The 23592-nt window shown below is 40.1% G+C and overlaps 1 protein-coding gene across 1 annotated transcript; it reads right to left on the bottom strand.

Annotated features, from left to right (window-relative positions):
• Nucleotides 1–564: 564 nt before the first annotated feature.
• On the bottom strand, nucleotides 565–14746 carry CTBS (chitobiase). Its single transcript, XM_054980084.1, has 7 exons — nucleotides 14288–14746; nucleotides 11539–11677; nucleotides 9344–9552; nucleotides 7991–8162; nucleotides 7371–7468; nucleotides 3366–3527; nucleotides 565–1990 (listed from the first exon to the last, which is right to left on the bottom strand). The coding sequence occupies exons 1-7, from the start codon at nucleotides 14423–14425 to the stop codon at nucleotides 1802–1804; spliced, it is 1107 nt and encodes a 368-aa protein (XP_054836059.1). The 5' UTR covers nucleotides 14426–14746; the 3' UTR covers nucleotides 565–1801.
• Between the last annotated feature and the right edge of the window lie 8846 nt (nucleotides 14747–23592).

The raw sequence follows: 23592 nt of genomic DNA, 5'->3' as shown, positions 1-23592 counted from the left end.
CAAAAGGACTTTTTAGCACATGTGCAATTGGAGTTTTGTGCCTCCCAGAGGCACACTAGATCTCTTCAGTTTGCAACCACAGAATGCATGGAGAAATTATTTTAGCTCCCCCCCCCCATATTTTCATGCCTGCAAACTGCCCTGTAGAGCCACTACTGGCTTATGTGTGTAGCTATGTAAGTAACATGATGTTTACAAGGGAGCCAACAGCAATGAGATCCCTCCCCAAATCCTTCCCTCCCCAGGTTCCACCCCAAATCTCCAGGAATTTCCCAACCTAGAGCTGGCCACCCTACACAGGGAGTGCCTTGAATTTAAAGAAGTCTTTTGGAATTGAAAGGCGCCTTTCCCTGTGTGCTGCGGTCACAATCAAAAGAGAGCCAGTGTGCATCTGGGAGGCACAAAACTCCCATTGCATGTGTGATACAAAGTCCTCATGTTGTTCCCTAACAAACACAAGGACTCTGTAATGTGTGGATGGAGCCTGTGATGTTAACACTTTTGCTGTGGTGTTTTGGATCAGCTGAACTATAGAAAAATAACAATTAGAATTTTTAATAAGAATTAAGAACCGTAAGAATACATTTAATAATTGGAACAATACATTTTCTTGTCTAAAAATAATGCAGTGACATAAAGGCAAGATAGAATTTAAATTAAATTTCAAGATTTTGGTTGTAAAGAAATTAGATACATTTCTTATTTGGATCTTGTTGCTTTTTTATTTTGTTGTATACAAGGATGTACGATTGGTGACCGGATGTGCAAAAAATTCATTTATAAACTGGGTTTTTATTATTGGAAGGAGATATATAACACAGAATCAGAATATTTTGTGTTGTAATCAGGGTTTTTTTCTGGGAAAAGAGGTGGCAGAACTCAGTGGGTTGTCCTCAGAGAAAATGGTCACATGGCTGGTGGCTCCACCCCCTGATCTCCAGACAGAGGGGAGTTTAGATTGCCCTCCCTGGAGGGCAATCTAAACTCCCCTCTGTCTGGAGATCAAGGGGTGGGGCCACCAGCCATGTGACCATTTTTAAGAGGTTCTTGAACTCTGTTCCACCGTGTTCCAGCTGAAAAAAAGGCCTGGTTGTAATACTTAAGAAATAAAATCTGTTCTTTATAAATCTGCTTGGCTGAGATTAACTCATTGCTCTTCATATTATGTCAGTTTAGTTAAAAGTGCCACAGTTGATATCTTTGTTTGCCATTTCATTACTGAAGGATTTCCATATCATCACAATACATATAATTGCAGTGGTTAGCAAAGCTGTAACTGAATCTGTATCATCACAATCCTTAAATAATGCCAAGAGAAGATCTTGGGGCTCATTGGCAAATCATGCCCTGTGATTTCTTTAAGCATGATCCCTGTTTGCTTCCAGAAGGGTTATGGTTAATGGGCATCTCCAGAATTTATGCATTATATTTACATTTGTAGCTAGACATTGCCAACAATCTGCATTTTCCTAATTATAAATATGTTTTAATCTCACAGGTGTTGTTTTCCATATGCACTATGTTTTAAATTTTTCTTTTATACATGCATTAATTGCTTTTTGCCTGTGAGAAATTTTTACGTAGGATTTGATATTGCAATAATTATGTTGAAGAAAGGAGAAGGGAACATGGAAAATTAAATGGAAATATTAAATTTTATATATGATGTGGCTTGAAACTAATTTTGTCAGCACATATGTACCAAAATTAATAAACTTAAATTTAAAAAGAAATTATATAACATATGTGTGTATATTAAAAGAATTTAACCTTAGGTGACTCTGTTCATACTCTTATGAAATCATTTTGGTTTCAAGGCTTCCCACATTGCTTTTGTCTGCTGTCGTGCCACAGAGCCTCCAGAGTAATTAAGACAATCCCCGTTCCACATACCAATACCCCTTAAACCATGCTCCTTCACATAAGCTGCCTTCAAAGAAATGCTCCTGGGATTATCATACCATACTTGATGTATAGTGCCATGAGGGTCCTACAAAATAATGAAACAAAGAATATGTTTAAAAAATATTCTTTTTAAAAACCCTGTCACCACTGGAGATTTTCATGTTCATAAGTAAAATCCACTAGGGCTAGGGATGTACTGCATACTGGCAAATAAACCTACCCATACAAGTAGCATTGTCTTTTCTGAAATAGGAAATAAAGTCAAATGCTCAAGAGTGCTATGAATTAATCTGTCTTCTTTAAAGAGTCTATTGGACTGTTTATATCTGTGCTGGAAGCCTTCCTCTAGCACAACAGAAGAAGCGAGAGGGGCAATTTAGCCTGCTCCCTTCTCATTGCAGCCATTCTTCTGCATGAGTTTTTATCTGCATCGGTCCCCCAACCCTGGCAATGCCTTTCTAACACCCAGAGGCAGAAGCTGAACAAAGGGAAAGATAAGGAGAGAGCTGCCTCTTCCAGGGTCTTCCGCTGACACAGTATAAAGTCCAATCCAGTGTGTGGTTCAATACACACACTTTTGCAATTTGCATTAAAAGAACTGAATTCAAGGTCCAATTCTGCCACGGGCTTCCTGGGCACCCTTAAGTCACCCTATTCAGCCTCTTTTATCCTGTACAATGTGAACAAAGGCGATTCCTTGAAGCATTATTTTGAAAATAATAACAACAAAAGCAGTAAAGAGCCCTTTGTAAAGTTAAAATACTATATAAATGACGAATAGTGGGGCTACAACGGTGACAAAAATGATTAAACATGAGATTGCATTTTGACTGATATAACTCTCCTTTTATACTCTAACATTTATGTCAATTAAATACACAGAAAAACAACTGAAATTGTATGTGGGTTTTTTTGTGAATATGATTTTGGACCCTTTGCTGGCTCTGTAGCACTTCCTGTTGCTCAAATGTTCTGAGTTGGCTGGGTTTTCATGATACCCAGAAAGGTAGTATTGGAAAGCTGTCACTCTCTCTTTAATAGACACTTGATTAGAGTAGCTGATGCAACTGGCTACAAGGGAGCTAATTCTTTAAATACAAGATAAGCAAGATACAGCAAGTATTTATAATGAGCCTCCCTCAAGTGTTTTGGAGAAAAATTATCCCTTTTTAGTGATTTGCTCTTAATCTTTTTTCAATTCCCCTATTTCTTAAAGTTATTATTAGTTTGTTGATTTATTCTTTCTTTATTGTTTCTCTAAATACACACATGAAAGACCATGATGAAGACACCTAAGTTTTGTGTTGTGTAGCCGTGCATGTATGCTGGTGGGTTTTGGAAGCAAGGAAGAAATGAACATTTTGGATTATAGTAATGCACCAGTGTAACTATTTTCACACAGAATAATAAGAGTTTAAAGTTTTAAAAAGTACACCAAAGTAATCTATATAACGTCTTACCCGGTATTCAAAATATGGAGCTTTCTGTTCTTCATTCCATAAAATACCAGTTATAGAACTGTTGGCCAGATTCATTATTATTCTATAGGGGACCTGACGTCCTGCTGCATCACTGCATGGGGCTCCTCGGAAAGAAACTTCTTCAATGGAACATACATGAGCCTGAAGAAATGAAGGAAGCACGTTACATATCTTTTAATTCCTCAAGAGGAAATATATTTAGAAAGATAAACGAAGACCGTAAATGGGAGGCAAGTAATATTTTTGTCTCTCCAATTCTATCCAACTTTAAATGAAGGAGGTTTCACTGATTTCAAATGGTTTTCTAGGAATTGCTATAATCTGTTCATACAGTTATTGTGGAGAATCCAGATGTCACTGCTCCCAAATGTAAGGCAGAGTTTTATGCGTGCTGGAATTGGAGTACCCACCAACATGTGTGGACTAGCAAAGCACAATTGATTCACCTGGCTGGGGGAGCAGATAGTAGATCCTCCTCACATTTCCTGGTTGTAATGACATTTTAAAATGTCTTGCAGTGTGGTTCCTTCTTTGATTATTTCCAAATAATCCAGGACTGTAATAAAGGGCTAATTACAGTTTGGGGGGGGGGGGGTAGAGCGAAGGCATGTGTGTGTGTGATGTGCTCTCAAGTTGCTCTTGACTTATCTGTGAGTCACTTTCCTGCTTTATTTTGTAATCCTAGTTCACATTTTCTACCATTCTTTGATTCTGCTTTGACTTCTGCTTTTGCATTCCAATCACCTATGATGATCAGATCCTCTTGTTTAGGTGTATGATCAGTTTCTTCTTGGACACTTGCATAAAAGCTTTCAATTTCTTCCTCATTAGCATCTGTAGTTGGGGCATAAACTTGAATGATGGTTATGTTTGACAGGCATTCTATGTGGATGACACGTGTTCTATGTAGGGTACTGCCACCATTTGCAGTTTTCTTTCTTTCTTTTATCCCAACGATACCCTTAAGTATACTCTAGAAGCTATTACTATAACATGGTAAAAATATAATTGAGTGTAGACACAGAGATTAATATTTTAAAAAATTAAAAATTGTTAACTGTGTTAAACCGAACTCCAGTGGCAAGGTAGAGAGACCATTTAAGAAATCAAGATTTAAATAACTAATAATTAAGATTTAAATAATTAAGATTTAAATAACAGAACAAATTTCAACTTTACGTATACTAAGCAAAAAAAAAAAGGAAGAACAGAACACTAGCTCTCATTACTGTTCCTATACATACCCTGCGTAGGTACAGTAATGTGTGTGTGTGTTAAATTTGTATCACCTAATCTACTTACCTTTACTTCTCTGTTAGCCAACTCTCCAGGACCTATTTTCTTAGCAGCATTTTCTTCATTGTCAACTCACTGTCAACTTTGCCTAACTGACTTTCCCCAGCCTTTCAGTTTTTTAACTTCCACCAATCTGGCATACAGTTTACAAATGTGACAAAACACAGACAAGCCAAGTAGTGATCAATCATCTTTCAGTTCCTCCTCCTCCTAAACTTTCTCCTTCACTCTCTGATTCCCCCCCCCCCGATTCCTTTTTAACTTTCCCCCCCACTGTTAACCTAAAGCCCTCATTTTGTCATAGGAGTAGGCCTGGAGTTCTCCCCAAGTTACAACGGATCTCCAGAAGGATCAGTTTCCCTGGAGAAAATGGCTGCTTTGGAGAGTGGACCATATGACATTATACCCTGCGAATGCCAAAGAGTCCACTCCCCAAAGCAGCACGGAGGTGCCTTGCTTTAAAAAAAAAAAAACCTTTTCAATTACATTAGAGCACAACAGAGAAAAAGCAGGACTAGCTAATTTTTAAAAAGAGAGATTACAAAGAAGAAACAAGGTCAGAAAATGATGAATCAACAAACCTACTGTGCTAACAATGGCAGTGAGGGGGAAACATGAGTCCTCAAACATTTTTGTTCCGTGCTGGGAAGTTTCAGTAATGCTGATAAGCAACAGTGCAATTGTACAACTGACAGATAAGAAAGAGCTCCTTGAAGTTGTCTAAAATGGAGTTGTTTGCCTTTTCATATTTGAAAAGGAAGGGGAAGACAGCAATGGATTTTTGGCTGCTTTCCCCAAGGCTTTGCCTATTTGTACAATATGGGGAAAGCCTCTTGTATTAGTCTGCCGCTGAGAGCAGGAAGCATAGCAGGGAAAGTAGGCAAACAGTTAAGAAGATGGTCTTCCTCGTTTGGCTTTCTAATGATAAATTTGAGAAGGGTTGGTAACTGCAGTGCTTACATTAGCTGTAAAGTACTGTAATGGGAATATGGTGGTATATTAAGTGCCAGACAGAAGCACACTCATGATCCCTCTTCCACCTGATATCAGGAAAGAAATGCAACAGCACTGCTAAAAGACCTAATGTGGAAAGGATCAGTATGTGCTTAAGACTGATGTTGGAGATCTATCATCATCAGTATTATTTAAAGTTCAAAGCATGGTATGGTGCCTGTATTTTTCACTAACAGAGCAAATACAAGCTTTGAGCAGGTGATAAGATGATTTAGATTGAACAAACAGTGCGGTGCGAAAGGGTTAACCAGCCACTGCCAACACTGCTTCTCTAACCAGTTTGTCACCCCCCATTGTGACCCTATAGTCTCCTGTGTAACATGTATTACTGAAGTAAATGCCACCATTCAATTTAGCAGCACTTGCACCATTTTCAGGTTAACTCTTGCAGACAGTTTGTGAACGTTAGAGATGCAGATGCAGCTTTCTCGACTTTTCTTTCAAGTGTGACCACTTGGCGCAATGCAAAAGAGAGGCTCACAGACTTACTGTGGGCTGCACTGCTGCTGGGAGGTGAGTGTCATGAAGCAGCCACACCCTGGAGACAGCTCTGACTCCTCTGATGAAGAACAGCTGGATTCCCTGCGTCTCAGCCCCCAGCCAATTGCAGCTGAGCAATCAGACGAGGAATCACATTTAGAAGGCTATGAGGTGTGTGTTCTATCCCCCTGCCCGGAGCTGACATTTCAGGGGCAGCCAGCTGCCCCATCTCCTCAAGGATCCTAAGGTCCACAAGAGCAACATCGGTGCAGGTGTAGAGGGGTATTACAGTCCCAGCACAGGTCAGCAGGCCTTAGAGACCACTGGATCATGCCAGGACTCATGCTACACCTCATGCCGTCCTGTGGTGCCCAGCAGGTGGGCTGGAGAAGGAATGCCATCGAACAACAGGTGGGTTATTCAATGCTGTGGATCCATTGCCCTATGCCGTGCCAATACTTCCATTTATTTATTTATATCTTATTTCATTCAGCTTATACCTCACCCTTTCCGCAAGCAGGCTCAACAAGAATATACAACTAAATCATAACAGCATAAAACCAGTTTAACAGCTAAAATCCAGGTGCTTCTAAACAGTACCAGGCTACTGCAAAATATAAAACCAGGGGCATCGCCATGATCTAGGCCCAGGGTGGTTGCTGGGGGGGGGGGGGGGCATGGCAGTCAGAAAAGAAGACCAAATGCTGGCTCTTAGCCAAAGGCCCAGTGGAGCATCTCTGTCTTGCAGGCCCTGAGGAATTGTAAAAGGTCACGCAGGGCCTGGATATACAATGAGAGAGCATTCCACCAGGCCAGGGCCAGGTAAAATACGTAATTTGTGAACTGCTTTTGAACTGCTGAAAGAAACATGACTACTCAGCAAGCCCACAGATATTAAAAAGAAACAAGGTTCAGGCAGATGGCTTTGCTCTAACAGTCTTTCGGCCAATTTGAAAAAAGCCTGTGCAACTCTCCATACCATTTCAGCTGGTAATATGCATTTTCTGGCAGGAGCAATAGCTTGGCAGTTCTATCCCATTTGCTAAAGTCAGGGTCATTAACTATCGCAGCCTTTTTGGGGGCAGATTTATAGAAATAGGGGAAAAGCAAGCCAGATGTTCATAGCAAAGTACTACATGTACAGACTATTCAGAATCAGTGCATAACAAACATACATTTAGAACACAGGTCTACCTTAGATAAGGATAGACAGGAATAATCATATCCGTACCACGGAACGCCCATCACAAGCTTCTTTGGATTAATGCCCATGTGAATGTAGTCATCATATCCTAATTTAATATAAAATGAAAAGTTACCTGCATTTTTTATTCCATGCCTCCAGCTACATTTGTAATGTCAGCAAATCAAAGACCAGTCAGGATATAACTAGATCTACAAATCTTTTCCCAAAGCAAGGACACCTTTGCAGAAGAGCTTTTTGGTCTTTAGTTTCCCATGTTACTTATCCAGTTATTTACCCATGAAAGCAACACCCAATGCGAGAATAGATGTTAACACTTGCAAAAGCAAATACATTGCCTTTGAGCCAAAACAGGAAACACAATTGAGATGTCTACTTTTGCAAAATCAAAATGCAGACTGCAGCTCTGCCAAACATGGCTTTTAATGCATGACATTTCTACAGAAACAAAATCAAAGGAAGCAAATATATACAAAAAATCCTTACCTCAATTAGGGATTTTGGGATTGTTGACTGCAGAACAGGATAATTTCAAACACAGAATGACAAGCCTAGTAATAATGCCATGTTAAATGGTTCTCCCTAGTACATAGCAGGGACTAGTTCTTACCAGTTAAGGTCTGGTTGTATGGAGCATTGGCTCTTGCAATGCAGTCTGTCCACACTTGACTCTGCTCATCATAAGACATGACAAACACAAAATCACAGGAATCGGCAATCCCAGTATAGTTATAACATCTTCTGTCTATGCATTTTGGAGACCAAGCTACATCAAAGGTCACCTGCAGGAGTGGGGGGAAATCACCCAAATTCAGAATAAGCAACAGGCATCCACAGAAGGCAAGACATTTACTTTTAAAAAAAGAAACAACTTGGACAACCTGATACACAGATTGTTATAACATTTTAGTAAGATAAGGGAAAAGTTGGAGAAATGCTGTAGGCAAGCACAAGGGAAAACAACTGCTTCTCGACAGCACTGAGGTGGGGGCAAATAATCTGTATGGAAAAGGTAATTATTACATCTCGCTTTGTACTTCTTACATTTTACGAGCCTCTGAACCTGCTATTTGCAACTTTCCCCTACTTCATAATCTCATTTATGTTTGTCTGCCTAATGAGGCCAACCACATATTTTAGATGATGCGGGCTCTAGACCACAAAGTTTGTGGAATAAAAAATGTTAATATTTGAAGAGCCAGAAGACTCTTGTTTATTCTGTAAATCATTCACTGTGAAATACAGATGTCTCATGTACTTAATGAATGTGGCCAACAGCAGATGGGACTGGGGAATGGTGAAGAATGGAAGATAGGAAGTCATAGAAAAGGGATGTTTGCACAATCAGCACTTTTGCACAAATGAAAACATATGCAAACTGTTCAAATGCAAATGGTTTGTTGTTTGTGGTGACTGCAACTTCCAAATAGCTTGTGAACCAAAACATCCAGGTGAGCGAACACATCTGCTACCAACTTCTCTCCCCGTAGTTACACAAGGAGAAAACCCTCACCTCTCTTTAGAGACTAAAACAAAATAGAGGGTTCGCGCCAACTCGTTTTTCTACTAGTGACAAGAGGAGGAGGGGAGCACTTTGACCACTCAAAACGGCTATGCTGGGGATCATGGATCCTGCACTGACAAAAGTCATATAAGACAAAGGAGGCAGTAAGGAAAATTTGGAAATACTGAGTGAAAAAACTAGCTGGATCCAACCAATGTCTCTTTCACAAACAAGAAGGAGATCGTGGTAGTCATTTTTATTGTTGTTTCCCCTCCCTAAAAGACATTTTAATCATTGGCCTCACCGCCTGAAGCAGCCATTTTGTGACAGCATGCACTACCCTTTCTCAAAAAGTATCCACACGTGCAAAAATGTTGGGGATCTCTGCATTAACGTGTCACATTTCATAGTGTGGATTTAAATCCCTTTTTATAGAACAGTAATATGTTCTGTTTGCACCTGAGATCCTGGAATTGCTTTGTGAAAAGCTTCTGTTGTTTCTTGAACCAAAGCAGTTAATGCATAGTATTCAGCTGAAGACTTAGCCACAACTTGTTCAATATCTATGTTGATTCCATCCATATACTGCTTTTTGGCAAGGTCCACTTTCTGGTTTATCCATGCTGTTCTGAAGGCAGGATCAACAATTTCCTTTACAGATACATCTCCTAAAGAACAAATGGTTATCAGATGACAGGGTTTTATTGCATTTGCTCTAAGGGAGAAAACATATGGATATTCCCCCTCCACACCATTCCTAAACCTCTTTACTCAGCGGTAACTTCCACCAAGATCAAGAAGTCTTTCTTCCTGGTAAGTATGCTTAGAATTGCAGTCCTACCCACTCATTTAATTATAATAATCAGAAATAAAATAAACACTGTAGCATCAATACAACCCATCCAGCCAGTTCAATAAGGCCTAGATGAGCATCACAGTGTGGGTGAATGTATATCTAGCTACAGTAACCTCAACCGCACATGTAGAAGGCTGCTTCTAAGCAAATACCTCTTTTACTAGACTGGGACATGTATATTTTTCTAGATCTCTGAGCTCACAGGTCCTTCCCAGCTTTCCATCAGCCAGCAAGAAAGGGAGGGTAGTCAAAAACTTAGGTAATTATCCACACCTACACATATGCTTTCTGTGATAGTATGTCATCTCACCATGAGGGAAACAGCTTCTGTGACTTAAGTGGTATCTAACTTGCAATTGGCTCCAACTGTATTCTAGCTGTATAGATGATGTTTTTCAGCCTGTATTCATCTTACACCAACAACATCCAGCATAGATCCTTCTTTGGTTCCTGGCTTAACCACATATCAGAAGATGATAAATAAGGCAGCAGGGCATTATTAAGGGAATTTATATTCTGCTTTTCTATCATAAAGGTTTTCAGATCTGTTCATTGTATTGCCTTTTTGTTATTGTTTTTTTATTGTTACATTGGATTTTATTAGTGATTTTATATTATCATGGGCGGTTATAGAGCAAGGGTAGATAACTCTCAGCATGTGTGTTGGGCAGCAGCCTGCAATACCATTTTGCTTGTCACACAAATTCTGTTCTTTACCCAAGCAACCAAGGGATATAGATGATTCCATCGACACTGACCTGGGCAATGGAATTTGGCAAGCTCCTGAGGCATTAGCATTGACACTCCCTGTGCCTGGCCATGTATAACCCAGTATCTATTTATAAACAAACTATAAAATATTTAAAAAATTGAAAACCAGAAGCCATATCATGCCTTTTATTAAGACCAACCAAAATAACACAACACAAAAGCTGTGCAAGCTTTTCAGTACTCCAGAATTCTTCATCAGTGAGAGCCAGTGTGATTAAAGGGTCTGGCCGGGATCAGTGAGACCAAGCTTCAAATCCCTGCTCTGACATGGAAACATGCTGAGTGACCTTTCGCAAGTCACGTAGCCTAACCTACCTCACATGGTCGTTGTGAAGATAAAATGGAGGGCAGAAGAATGATGTAAGTCAGTTTGGTTCTCCAGTGGGGAGAAAGGCAGGGTATAAATGACGTAAATAAATGAATACATAAAATCAGGCTATTTTATTAATATCTAGACCAATGAATGGAGCTAGATAACTTGAAATTATTCACATGTAAATAATTCTGTTATTTACTCATGATTCAAAATATTGGTTAAAAGGATGGATTTCACCTAGCATGTATAAGACAGCATAGGCATCAGGAGAATTTGTATAGGGAGGGGTTTGGCAAAGAGGGTGCCACCTTTCTCCAGTACAGCCTACCGAAATTATGGTGACAGGGACACTTGGAGAACAGTTTGTATTATAAATTTTCACTGACAGACAGGTTCATATGTAAGCAGGTGATTAAGTTAGCCTGGTGCCATATTGCTTACGCATTAGAAGTCACCTTCAACTCTGTAATGTCCAAAACCAAAGTGGAAGCCACTACAATTATTTTAAGAGAGGGAAACTATAGTCTCATATAAAAATCTAGTCTGTGTATTCTACACTTACTGCAGTTCTGAACAAAGGTAGACCCACATACAGTGCAATATAACAAGAGGCTGGGTATAGTTCTATGAACAAATAATACTTCCAAGTAAACATATATAGAATTAGGCTGTGTTCAAAGATCCATGTGACCGTGCCTGATTAGAACATACCTTTTAAAACAACTCTGGCTCCTCTTGAATGAGCATAACACATGAGCTCAGGGTCATATTTTCCAAAAATTGCCACAGTTGTAATTTGTGACCAGTCATAGAACTTCCAAGACTTCCCACTAACCTGAAACACAAAAACCTGCAAAGGCAAAGCAAGAATAATGTCTTTATTGACAGCCTGAATTTCTAGTTCTCTTTCCCTCACTTCACATAAATGACAGGAAAGCCCTGACAGTTGCCCAATGTGAATCCTGCTACACAGTCATGGCAGAATACAAAGCCAAAAGAGTATTCTAAATCATAAATAGTACATTGCTCATCATAAAGTGGATAAAGAGTTTCAACTTCAGATATTTATTCAGTCCATTAGATTATGGGAATTCACATTTTAAAAAAATTCTGACTGCACCTATCAGTTCAAATTCACCAATACTATCTCAAAGAGATTAACTCAAACTCAGCGGTAATTTACAGCAAAAGGATGGGCATTATTAATGTAAACCTTTTCTTCAGTAGCATCTTTGAGACGTACTGAGATGTTAGTTCAGCCTTTTATTCTCAGGAAACAGATGGCAACCGTTAGGGAGTGAATTTTTGGTAGAAAGGTGGCATACAAATGATTTAAATAAATATCTCCCCTTCTCCATTCAAAATTGCTCAACTCTCCTCATTGGACTTCTGTTAGGAGGATTTGCAATTTACATATAGATTACCCCCCAGAAAACATATCTGGAAAGGTAGGAAATGTATGTGTGTTTGAGCGCCCCTCAAATCCAATACAAAACAGACAGGACAATATTTTTATTATATAGATGCTCGTTAAGCAAAGCTGTACCAAGTACTAGTCAGCCTTTCAAACCTTTGCATCTGCTGTGCAACCGTCCTTCATAATACACAATACTTTACATAATCCCTTTAGTCTGAAGTTTTTAAAAACAATCTAAAATGCAGGTTATGTGTGTATTCTAGATCTACAAACAGTTCTGAGTACTGAGATAGCACTGGCTCAGGAGTACACTTGAACAGATAATCCCTTGCCAGAATTAATTATTAACAATGACATATCTGGAATTACACAACGTTTGAAGGCACTACCAAAGGGCTCTTTAACTCCTTCCTTCCTAGCATTAATAACAACAAAAGCTCCACCTCCATATGCACTTCAAACCTTGCTTCCTTTCTCTTTCTCTTTGCAAATCAGAGTTTAGATGCATAATAATTAATAGGCTCTTTCTAAGCTTTTACTTATATGATTGTTGCTGTTTTTAAATTAAAATTTTATTTAAAAAATAAAATAAATAAACTTCTTAGGCTGTTGTGGGGGAGAGAAAGGACAGATGAAACACCGTTAAATACATAAATGCATCTCCATTGCTCTAGATACTGGAGAAGACGATTATTTTCACATTAATGAACTTTGTTTTTGCTAGCACACAGGGCAATTTAAAAAAAAATAACCTCTTCCGTGCCTCAGTTTGCACGATAGTTTTTTTTAAAAGAAAGCTGAGGAACAGAATGACTCACTCAGCCTTGTCATTGAGAGCCTCGCTTGCTGTCTTTACGAGCAAGCAGAAATTTAACAGGTGGGGGGAGCTTTCTCATGTTATGGGTATGGAAAAACTGTTGTCTACCTATTACATCACAGATCCAGAGGAGTTAGCCGTGTTAGTCTGTAGTAGCAAAATCAAAAAGAGTCCAGTAGCACCTTTAAGACTAACCAATTTTATTATAGCATAAGCTTTCGAGAATCACAGCTCTCTTCGTCAGATGCATGGAGGGCAAGAAGAAACTGGTCAGATATAGAGGAGGAGAGGGGAGGGAGGAGTAGATGCAAACAGCTCCTTAGAAATTCTTTCAATTTTTAATGAGATTAATTAATTTGGCATGGGGGGTGAGGAATGCTTAATATAAATCTATAATGTTCCTGATGAAGGACTTGTTGGTTTTGCCTGTTTTGGTAAAGAGATTAGTTTAAATTAGGTTAAATGTTGAGCGTGGGCTGCATGTGCCTCCAATGGCCAGCAGGAGAGAGAAAAAAATTTTTTTTCAGGACTGATGCCGGTCCTCTTTAGGAATCACCAAAAACTCTACCATAAAACAACAGAATTTCTGGTGATTCCTAGAGAGGCATGACATCACTTCTGGTTTTTCCAGGAACTGATGTCACGCTGTTGCCAATTTAAATTTTTTCTCTCTCCTGCTGGCCATTGGAGGCACATGCAGCCCTAATATTGACAGATTTACACTCAATATTTAACCTAATTTAAACTAATCTCTTTACCAAAACAGGCAAAACCAACAAGTCCTTCATCAGGAACATTATAGATTTATATTAAGCATTCCTCACCCCCCATGCCAAATTAATTAATCTCATTAAAAATTGAAAGAATTTCTAAGGAGCTGTTTGCATCTACTCCTCCCTCCCCTCTCCTCCTCTATATCTGACCAGTTTCTTCTTGCCCTCCATGCATCTGACGAAGAGAGCTGTGATTCTCGAAAGCTTATGCTATAATAAAATTGGTTAGTCTTAAAGGTGCTACTGGACTCTTTTTGATTTTATTACATCACAGAAGCTCTAACGGAATTGCAGCCTAAAAGTGCAATGCAAGACTGAGGGCAAAACTACGGACGAGAAACGAAAAGGCTTAATGTCCCATCACACCGGTAGATCCCACACCCCCACTGAAGCCCGGCTAACGACCTCTCTCCTCCACGCCCGCAAAACCCCGAACCCGCTGCCTGGGCGCACCTCGAAGTCCCGGGTGCCTGCGATGGGGTTGCACAGCGAGGGGTCTTCGCAGGGGCACGCGCCGGAAATCAACCCGAGACGCAGGAGGAGGGCCGCCAAGAGGAGCGCGCCGCCCCGGCTGCTTAGCAACAGCTCCATGCCGAGGCCTTTCTTTCCAGGCAGCTGCTTCAGCTGAGGTGCGCTGCGGGTCAGTGTGCAGGCCTCTGCTTTCCGCTGACGGCAAAGGCGATGGAGCGAACAGCTCTGCCTCCGGCGCCGAGAGCTCGCCTTCTCTTATCACTTTTCTACCGTGGAAGGAGGCGACGGGGCCGCACCTCGAGCAGGAGGGTGCGCTCTGGGGAAACTGGGCTTTGACGCTGTCGCTCGTGGGACTGTGGCGTCTCCCTTAGAGTGTCCCATCAGGGACATCCGTACTTGCTTGCAAATTAATTTGGACTGCACCGCAGGGAAGTGAGAATTCTTATTTCAAAAGGTTTCCTTTGAAAAGTGGAATTCTTGCGCAAATGAGCTAAAAGGAGGACAAACTGGCAGAACGCATGTGATGCTATTACAATAGAAGCACAAAGGGAACTGGGAGCGCTTTGCTCAAGACATGGAGACAGATGGACTTCTTTAAGTATGTCAGAAAGTGGCTAGCCAGCAAGTTTGTGTGTTGTTGTTACACCATAAAGGACAGAAAGTCTTGCTCAAGTAGCTCAGAAGGAGGTTGCAGAGAAGTTGTCTGAATTCTTTGCATCAGTCTGTTACAGAAGTCTGTACCACAACAACCGTTTTGAGGGAGAATATCTGAAGAACCAAGTCAAATACTTTTATTGTTTTAATGAATGGTGTAAACAGTACAAAAAATATTCTATTGAAAAATGCAGTACAGTAATTTTTAGAAGTTTAAAATTATTCTTTAGGAATAATTGACAAATTTGAAAGTAACAAGGCACCAGGAACTCATGATCTTATAAAATGTATGTATGTATTACAATGCAAATTTAAAGCACCAATAAAAATGTAAATATGAAATTTGTCACTAAAATTGGCCTCCTTACCTGATAAACTATTTCTTGAAATATTTATGCTCTACCTTTCTAATGAAGCAGCCCATGGGCCATCTAATCTATAGTAAATAATTCCAACAGTCTAAAATAGAAAACCAAAACATCAACTGAAAACAGCTGAAATAATCAAACTCAGCAGCAGCAAATCCATCAATAACAAACAAATCAGATCTCAAAAGCACTCAAAATGCTCAGTTTTGACCTGGTGCTGGAATGTCTTTAAAGAAGACTAACAAAATTTGTGGTAGGGTATGAGTTTTCGTGAGTCACAGCTCCTGTCTTCAGATGTGCTGTGACTCACATACCCTACCACAAATTTTGTTAGTCTTGGGTACTACTGGACTCTTGCTCTTTTCTACTGCTATAGACAGACTAACACTGGTACCCATCTTGATTAAAGAAGGGGTAAGACTATTCTCCTGGAGGGATTTACACAATCTTGGCACTACCAGTGAGCAGCTCCTATTATAGCCATCCACTGAACAAAAAATAGAGAACAGTCTCAAGGATGATATCATGTGCATAGGGTCATGCTTGAGTAAGTTGTGTCTTAAAAATCCAGCACCCAGGCCATTGAGGGGTCTAAAGATTAAAGCCAGCAATTTGAATTGGATCTGGAAACCAGTTGACAAAGAATTGACAAAATATGATCCATGTGTAGGTTTGCCAAATTCCAGGTGAGGGCAGGAGATCTTGAAATTATAGCTGGTCCAGAAGACAGAGAACAGTTCCCCTGGAGAAAATTGCTGCTTTGGAGGATGGACTCTATGGCATTATATCCTGCTGAGGTCCCTGATCTTCTCAAACCCTGCCCTTCCCAGGTTCCACCCCCAAATCTCCAGGAATTTTCCAACCTAGAAATGGTAATCTTATTGGTTAGCTCAACATGGTTGTTGTATTCCAAATCAAATGTAGTTTCTAGACACATTTCAAAGGCTAGCCCCATAGCCTGAATTACCTTGAATAAGTCATTCTTTAGTAAAGAGCATGCTGGTAAATCCGTCTAAGCTGGTAAAATGCAGTCATGGTCACTGATGCTTCCTACACATTGAAAAGCATGCCCATGTTGCAAGCCCCTTTAATGCAGATTAACTACCCCAAAATCTGATATGTTCCCATTCAACCATACTTGTGTCATGCCTGGTTTAAACTTCCATCCAGTCCGTCACTCATCCCAGATACAGATTCTGGAATTTGGACAAGATAAAACTGGGTCATCAGAACCCCATATCCTAACAGATGCATGTAGAAGTCAAGCTGCATAGGAGACATTGCAGCATTCCTGTAACTGAAGTTCTCCAGTATCACCTGGACCCAAACATCAGAAAGTACCAGAATAACTGTAATAGAATCCCCCTCCCCTGAATCCCATCTTAACAGAACAATCAGAAAAATACTAGGGGCAAAAATCCTTCTGTCTATAAGAAATACGCTGGTGGATCCAAGCAAATGACTGGCCTAAAGTTATTAGCAGTGCTATCCTAAATAGTCCACTGACTTCAATGGATGAAGGAGAGTGTAACTCTACTTAAAAGGTATTATAGATCACCAGTTGAGCTTCACAGGTGAATAGGATTTGACCTCAAGTGTCCCTGGTCAATATCTAATGTTCTGTTCCACATACTACATACATAGCACATTATATAGTATTTCTTTATACACAGTGTAGCTGTATTGTAATCAACGTATTTTTGAAGCATGTTTTATTAAATGAATACATAAAGATTTTGAATATTATTCATATTATTATAGTGGAGGTTTATTATATTTAGAAGGAGGAACTGATACTTTTTTGCTATTTAAAAGTTTTTATCATTTTGCTTGTGATTAACAACAACAACAGTGTGGTTATATACCACTCTTCTAGACAGATTAGTGCCCACTCAGAGCAGTGACCAGTGTTATTACCATCACAATACAGCTGAGGAGCTGGAGGTAAGCAGAGCAGCTTACCCAAGGCCACCTGCTGAGCTCAAGGCAATCAAACCAGGTGTGTCCTGACTCACAGCTCAACCACTTAACCACTATGCTACAGCAGGAATATGTTTGCCTCAGAACAGAGGCTGTTGAAGGCTCTCTTTTTCTAGCAGCATGACATCAAGCTGATCACAGGTGTGTGCAGTGTGAGCTTGATATATTTCTTCCAATTGCCATGTTTCTGGTCCAGGCTGATCTGTGCTTCATATGAAAAAAACAGACACTAGAATACAAGGAGGTGAAAATAGTGTGACAATTGTGGTGGTTGTGGGTTTTCCGGGCTGTATTGCTGTGGTCTTGGCATTGTAGTTCCTGACGTTTCGCCAGCAGCTGTGGCTGGCATCTTCAGAGGTGTAGCACCAAAAGACAGAGATCTCTCAGTGTCACAGGCACTCAGTGTGACAATTACTTCTATGTTTTCTGGAACCCAACTTGTTAGTTCATTTCTTGATCTTACAGTTTTAAAAGCATATTGAACAAAACATTGGTGAAGGATTACTTCTAAAACTCTGATTGGGAAATTTCATTAGGATCAATGGAGCAATGAATGGTAGAAGACACAGCTGTATTTCACAGGTTACATTCAACTTATCAACCAGTTCTTTGGCTGCTGGTTTTCTTTAAGATAATTTTTAATATGATTTGTGTTGCTCATTATAATGCTTAGCCAATAGGTGCCTGTGAAAACTCACAATAATTTTCTCTTAGTAATCACACTTGAATTATTGAGGAGGGGGAAAGGAATCATGGGATATATTTGAATAAGGATGGGGGAAATGAAATATCTTTGCCATTAAATGCCATTTGCCATTCTTCTTGTCTGGAGGAGAGAACCCTGGATCCTCCCTAGCATAGAAGAGTAACATCTGTGCATTCATTGTACGAGAAACAATTGCAATGAAAGGTCCAGAGAAGGAGGCCTTGATGTGTGAAATGTATTTTTAGTGCCAAGGAAGTAGTAATGATTGCATGGAATTACCAAATGGCACACAGTGCAAGCCAATGGAGACAGGTCTGGTCCTAGCTGCTGAACAGCATTTCATACAGTGAAGAACTGGCTCAATTGAAAGGAATTTTGAGACCTTTCAAAATCTGTCCTCTTCTCCATATTGACAGCTGTGCGCTGTCGTTTACTAGCTACAAAGGTAGATTGTTTTAAAATGACAGCTGTAGAAAATTATTTTTCTCCTCATATTTACAGAAACCAGAGCATTAAAACAAAATACACCAAAAATAGTGTATTCGCCATATGGTGAATTTGGAATTTTGAGAAACTCAATTTTCATTTTTTTAAATGCCCAAGTTTCTAGTGCTTTTTTCACAGATCTGGGGGGAAAAAAACCCCTACTATCAAGTAATATCTTTTTTAAAAAGCTAAGCACAGCTATCAAAGATTATGTCAACAAACTGCACAACTCGTGATGAATGTTCCTTGTCCTACAGACCCAGAGCAACTTGGCAAACATTGTTTGCAAGGTGACTTTGCTAGGTATGCCATTTGAAAGAAAACTTACGTGTGAGTGAAGACCACACCTTGCTAACTGCAGTCTTTTTCTAGTTCCAACCAGTCACCTCATTTCCAGGGGTCTTGACAGTTCCTCTGTTACAAATGAAGTGAGAGAGAGCTCATAATTTCCTCCCTGATGGATCAGATCTTCCAGACTGAATCCTATATTCAACCACAGCTGCAAACTTCTATCCACTTCCTTCAAATCACTGTAAGGGGAATAGCAAGATATCTCAAGCATACATTTGATCCTCTTACAGGTTTATCAAATGCACTGCAGTGCATATACTACAATACATAAGCTGAGACCCAGGTGAACGTCTAAAGGCAGCGCATCCAGGTAGCCATGAAAGATGTTGACTTTCTCCAAGGAATAAAGATGCAAATATTGCTTTGTACATGTGGCAAAATGTTATCTTCAGTAGTGAATGTTTGCATATGGACCTATGTGCTGATCACATCATGGAAATACCTGCGCTTAAATATATTCTAAATTGTATCACAGAGTATTATCAGGAGCCTCAAATATTAGCTGCTAAAGCTGCTAAAGCTACACTGCAAAATCCAAACAAGTTATGGAGATGTAGAAGATATGCATAGCTACCTTGTTATGACTTTTTGTTTGTTTGTTTCTGCAATATACCTCATGTTTGGACGGAAGAATATGTGTGGGTGAAATAAACAGATGAAAAGTCTCCCTTGATGTTTGGGTTCTGTGGAGTGACATCAAATTGCCTGATTACTGTGGATCCCACAGAGCTCCCTCTGTTGGCCACTTTCAATTTTACTTGCTAGCTTTGTTTCCCATTTTAAAGGCTGAGAAAATACAGCAAAAATTTAAAAATGCTTCATGTTATGTTTTCATAACATGTATTATGTGTGCTGAAACCGGACAGAATGGAGGCAAATAGGCATTTTGGAAGACATGTGCATTGATGCAAAATATGTGTATACGTCCTTAGAACTTAGCGACTGGGCAGGGTTTTCTGGTACAGGTATATGTCTTTAATAAAAATCATGTAAACTCTTGTAATGTGTAAAGAGCTCCTGAGTTCTTAAAAATATTGGCAGTAAACAGGTCCTTCTCTAAGCACTGGTGTCCATGATTTGAAGCTAGGTCGCACCAACGGAAGTTTCTGAGCCCCCTTTTTCATGTAGCTTTTCTTCAGAGCAGATTGGTTAAACAGGCCATATAGAAAAATGTTTGCATCTATGGGTATAAAAATATTTTGAATATTTTACTAACCTCTAGCACAACACTCTTCTGGAAAAATCCAAGACTGAGCAAAAGTCACAGTGTCTTCACCTAAATATCCACTAGGCATCATATTCCATCGTATTCCACTTGAAGCCAGCTGGGTGATCTTGGGTCAGTCACAGCTTCTAGGAGCTCTCTCAGCCCCACCCACCTCACAGGGTGTTTGTTGTTGTGGGGATAATAATAACATACTTTGTAAACCGTTCTGAGTGTGTGTTAAGTCATCCTGAAGGGCGGTATATACATCAAATGTTGTTGTTGTTGTTGTTGTTGTTATTATATCACCTACCAGAAATTAAAACATAAGGGAGATTTTCTGCTGGAGTTTTAATACCATTAATCCTCAATTTTACAAGTTCACTGGACGGATACATATCAAGCTTGCTTCAAACGAAGAATTATGTCCTGCTTTATAGCAAAGAAATTACAGACGCCCAAAAATCAGACCTTGTTTTATAACTTGCCCATGTTGGAATCATGAATATGCTACCCCAATATCAACAACAACAGGTTACAGTGAAAGATTTCGCTGTCTGTATATGAAATCTTTGGAGTGTGAGTAACCAATATGACTAACATTGCTACTGATCACATTACCATCTCCCATCCGACTCCTCAGATTTTGAAAAGGTTACCTTATGATATATTACTTACTGACTGGCAAATCTGATATAGATGGCTTTCGTATTATCGGACTCTTCTGTTTTCTTTGCCATCACTAAGAACTGCAGTTCTGAGCTACAGTCCTGGGCAAAGACATACTAGCAGCTTGCAGCCATTGTATAGTTAAAACAAACCTTGTTTAAAATTGTGAAAAAATCTTAGGATAATGAACAATGAGCTGAAAGTGAGAAATATTATCAGTGAGCATTTTCAAATTTTAGGGATAACAATTTTGATCATAGAAATTCTTCCAATGTGATTCGGTTTCATTTTCTCAGCCATGTCGGACGCTCCTCTTCGCGGGCTCGAGAGGAAGCGCCCGAGCACCCTGTCCGGGCGGCTGATCTGCGAAGATTAGCCCCCAAAACTCCCAGTGAGGGAGGCTGGGTCCGGGACGCTGCGGGAAGAGCCCCCCGGAATCAATGCGGGGGGTTAATTGCCCGTTTGTCCCTACGGAGGCCGGCGGACGTGCGCGGCGCCTCGAGTGCTGCAGGGCCATGGAAAACGGCAAAGAGCAGAATTAGGCGAGAGCCTGCAAGTAAGCGAATCCCTTCTGATACTACAAGTGTACGTGAAGGAGTGGTGGGATCTGAAGCTAAGAAGGCTTGTTCTTCCCCTTTGCTGAGTCTCAGAATCCGGCTGGCGGTTCCCCCCCCCCTAAAATGGCAACAAAAAAACAAAGTCCTGCCCTGGGCAAGTCAGTTTCGGCTGCCCTAAAGGGAGAGTCATTGGAGGAGGTAGTGCGGAGGGCGGTTGGTGAAGCTATAAAACCCTTTGTTGACAAGCTGAATGAAACAGATCAAAGGGTGGGCTTAATTGAGAGTGAAGTGAAAACCATTAAGGAAGCAGCGGGGGGGCAGAGAAGTCTGCTCGGGAAAGTGCGTCACTCGTGAAGGCTACGAATAAAGAGCTCAAACAGGTGGAGAATCAGCTGATCGGGCTACAAGTGGAACGAACACAGACAATTTTGCGTCTCCAGAATGTGAAAGAGGAGGAAAATGAGGATTTACGGGGTCTTGTCTCGGAGCTATTGGCGACACCCGCGAGGGCAACTAAAGAAGAAGTAAAAAGCACCATTTTGGAAGTCCGTCGGGCTACTTCAAAATATGCAATGAAGCGTCAGTTGCCTCGCGAGATCATCATTGATTTTTCATCTAAGAGGATCCGGGACACTATCCTATATAATTCATACAATGCGGATTTGGACTTTTGGGGTAATAAAGTTAAGATATTGAAAGACGTCCCATTTCTAGTTCGGAAAAGACGTTTTAAGTATAAAAAGTTCGCAGCTCTTCTGAGAGAATGTGGAATAAAGTACAAATGGTTATTTCCGGAAGGAATCTGGTTCAGTCACAAAGATCAAGCTTTCAAGTTATTATCAGAAGATCAACTAAGGGATTTTGAGGATAAAAATCCGGAATTTCAGTGCACCAAGCAAGACGAAAAGGAGAAGTCTGAGGGGGAGGGGGAGGAAATGAGCACTGCGGCTGCAGCTGCTCAGAGAGAATTGCATGCGGGACCCAGGAGGGGAAGAAAAATTTAATTTGAATTTAAATTGTAATTTGCATTTAGTAAGGTCAACCACTCCATCAATATAATATAAAGCTTTAACTTTTGAATAATGGCAGTATGAAGGGAAAACATGAAACGTAGTGTTTAGTGTTTGTAGATTACCTTTCCCCCCCCCTTCCCTTTCTTTTTTTTTTTCTCCTTTCCTTCCCATCCCTTGTGCTATTGTAGTCTTTTGTAGTTACTGTTTTGTAGGGTATGTATGTATGTAGTAGTTTTGTATGTTAGATATTGAAAAATAAAAAATATTATAAAAAAAAAAGAAATTCTTCCAATGTATTTTCATAACTAGTTTTCAGAATTTATTTTCAGAATATTTTTATAATCTTCTTTGAGTCTCTGTGAGAAAGGTCATCTACAAATGAAGTAAGTAAACAAATGGATAACTCTTAGGAAGACTAAAGTCAAGAGCTTTACAAGCCATTAAGCAGAACTCAATAGAGATGCAACTGGAGATTGATTACAAACTTGCTGATCAATTCATGTGCCCAGCTCACCATGTGGACTGGGCAATTTTCCACACACCAGCCCAGCTGGGACAGAAGTTATCAGGCATGGAGAAAAATTGTGTATGAATGAATGATTATAACATGATGACAACCTCTATTAGGGTTTGCCAACTCTCAGTTGGGAAATGGCTGGAGTCTACTCTCCAAACCAGCCATTTTCTCCAAAGGAACTGATCTCTGTAGTCTGGGAAGCAGTTGTAATACTGGGAGAGCTCCAGGCCCCACCTGGGGGTTCTTAGCCTCTACTCAGATTCCATGTAATGTATGTAATGTGGAAACCAGGAGTGAAAAAGTAAAGTGGGTTACAGTTCAAACCTAAGGGCTCTTTCCTGGGAATAAGTCCTATTGACTAGGCTTGAGAAAAATTTGAGTAAACCTGCTTAGGACTGAACTGTTAGGGAGCAAAATTCCCCCTCCAGCGTGTGTGTATGCATGCATGTACGCATAATAACATACTTTGTAAATTGCTCTGAGTGGGTGGTAACTTGTCCTGAAGGGTGGTATATAAATCAAATGTTCTTCTTGTTGTTGTTATATACATAAATACAAGGAGATAAGGGGAGTTAGCTAATGGAGTGGCATGAAGTAGTAACCTTCTTTTGTTGTACTAGGGGCATCTAGTCCTTAGCCTTGCACGTCATTGCTAACTTTCTATGGAGTGTGTAACTTTCCGTAGAGTGTGTCACTTTCCATGGAGTGTGCAGAACATGTTGGTGACCTCTAAACAGTCGGATAATGGTCACTGTTATGACCCTTACTTTCTCTAGATTTTG

This window comes from Eublepharis macularius, chromosome 5 (genome assembly GCF_028583425.1).
Source record: "Eublepharis macularius isolate TG4126 chromosome 5, MPM_Emac_v1.0, whole genome shotgun sequence".
Taxonomy (NCBI): domain Eukaryota; kingdom Metazoa; phylum Chordata; class Lepidosauria; order Squamata; family Eublepharidae; genus Eublepharis; species Eublepharis macularius.
This window is presented reverse-complemented; position numbering and strand designations above follow the sequence as displayed.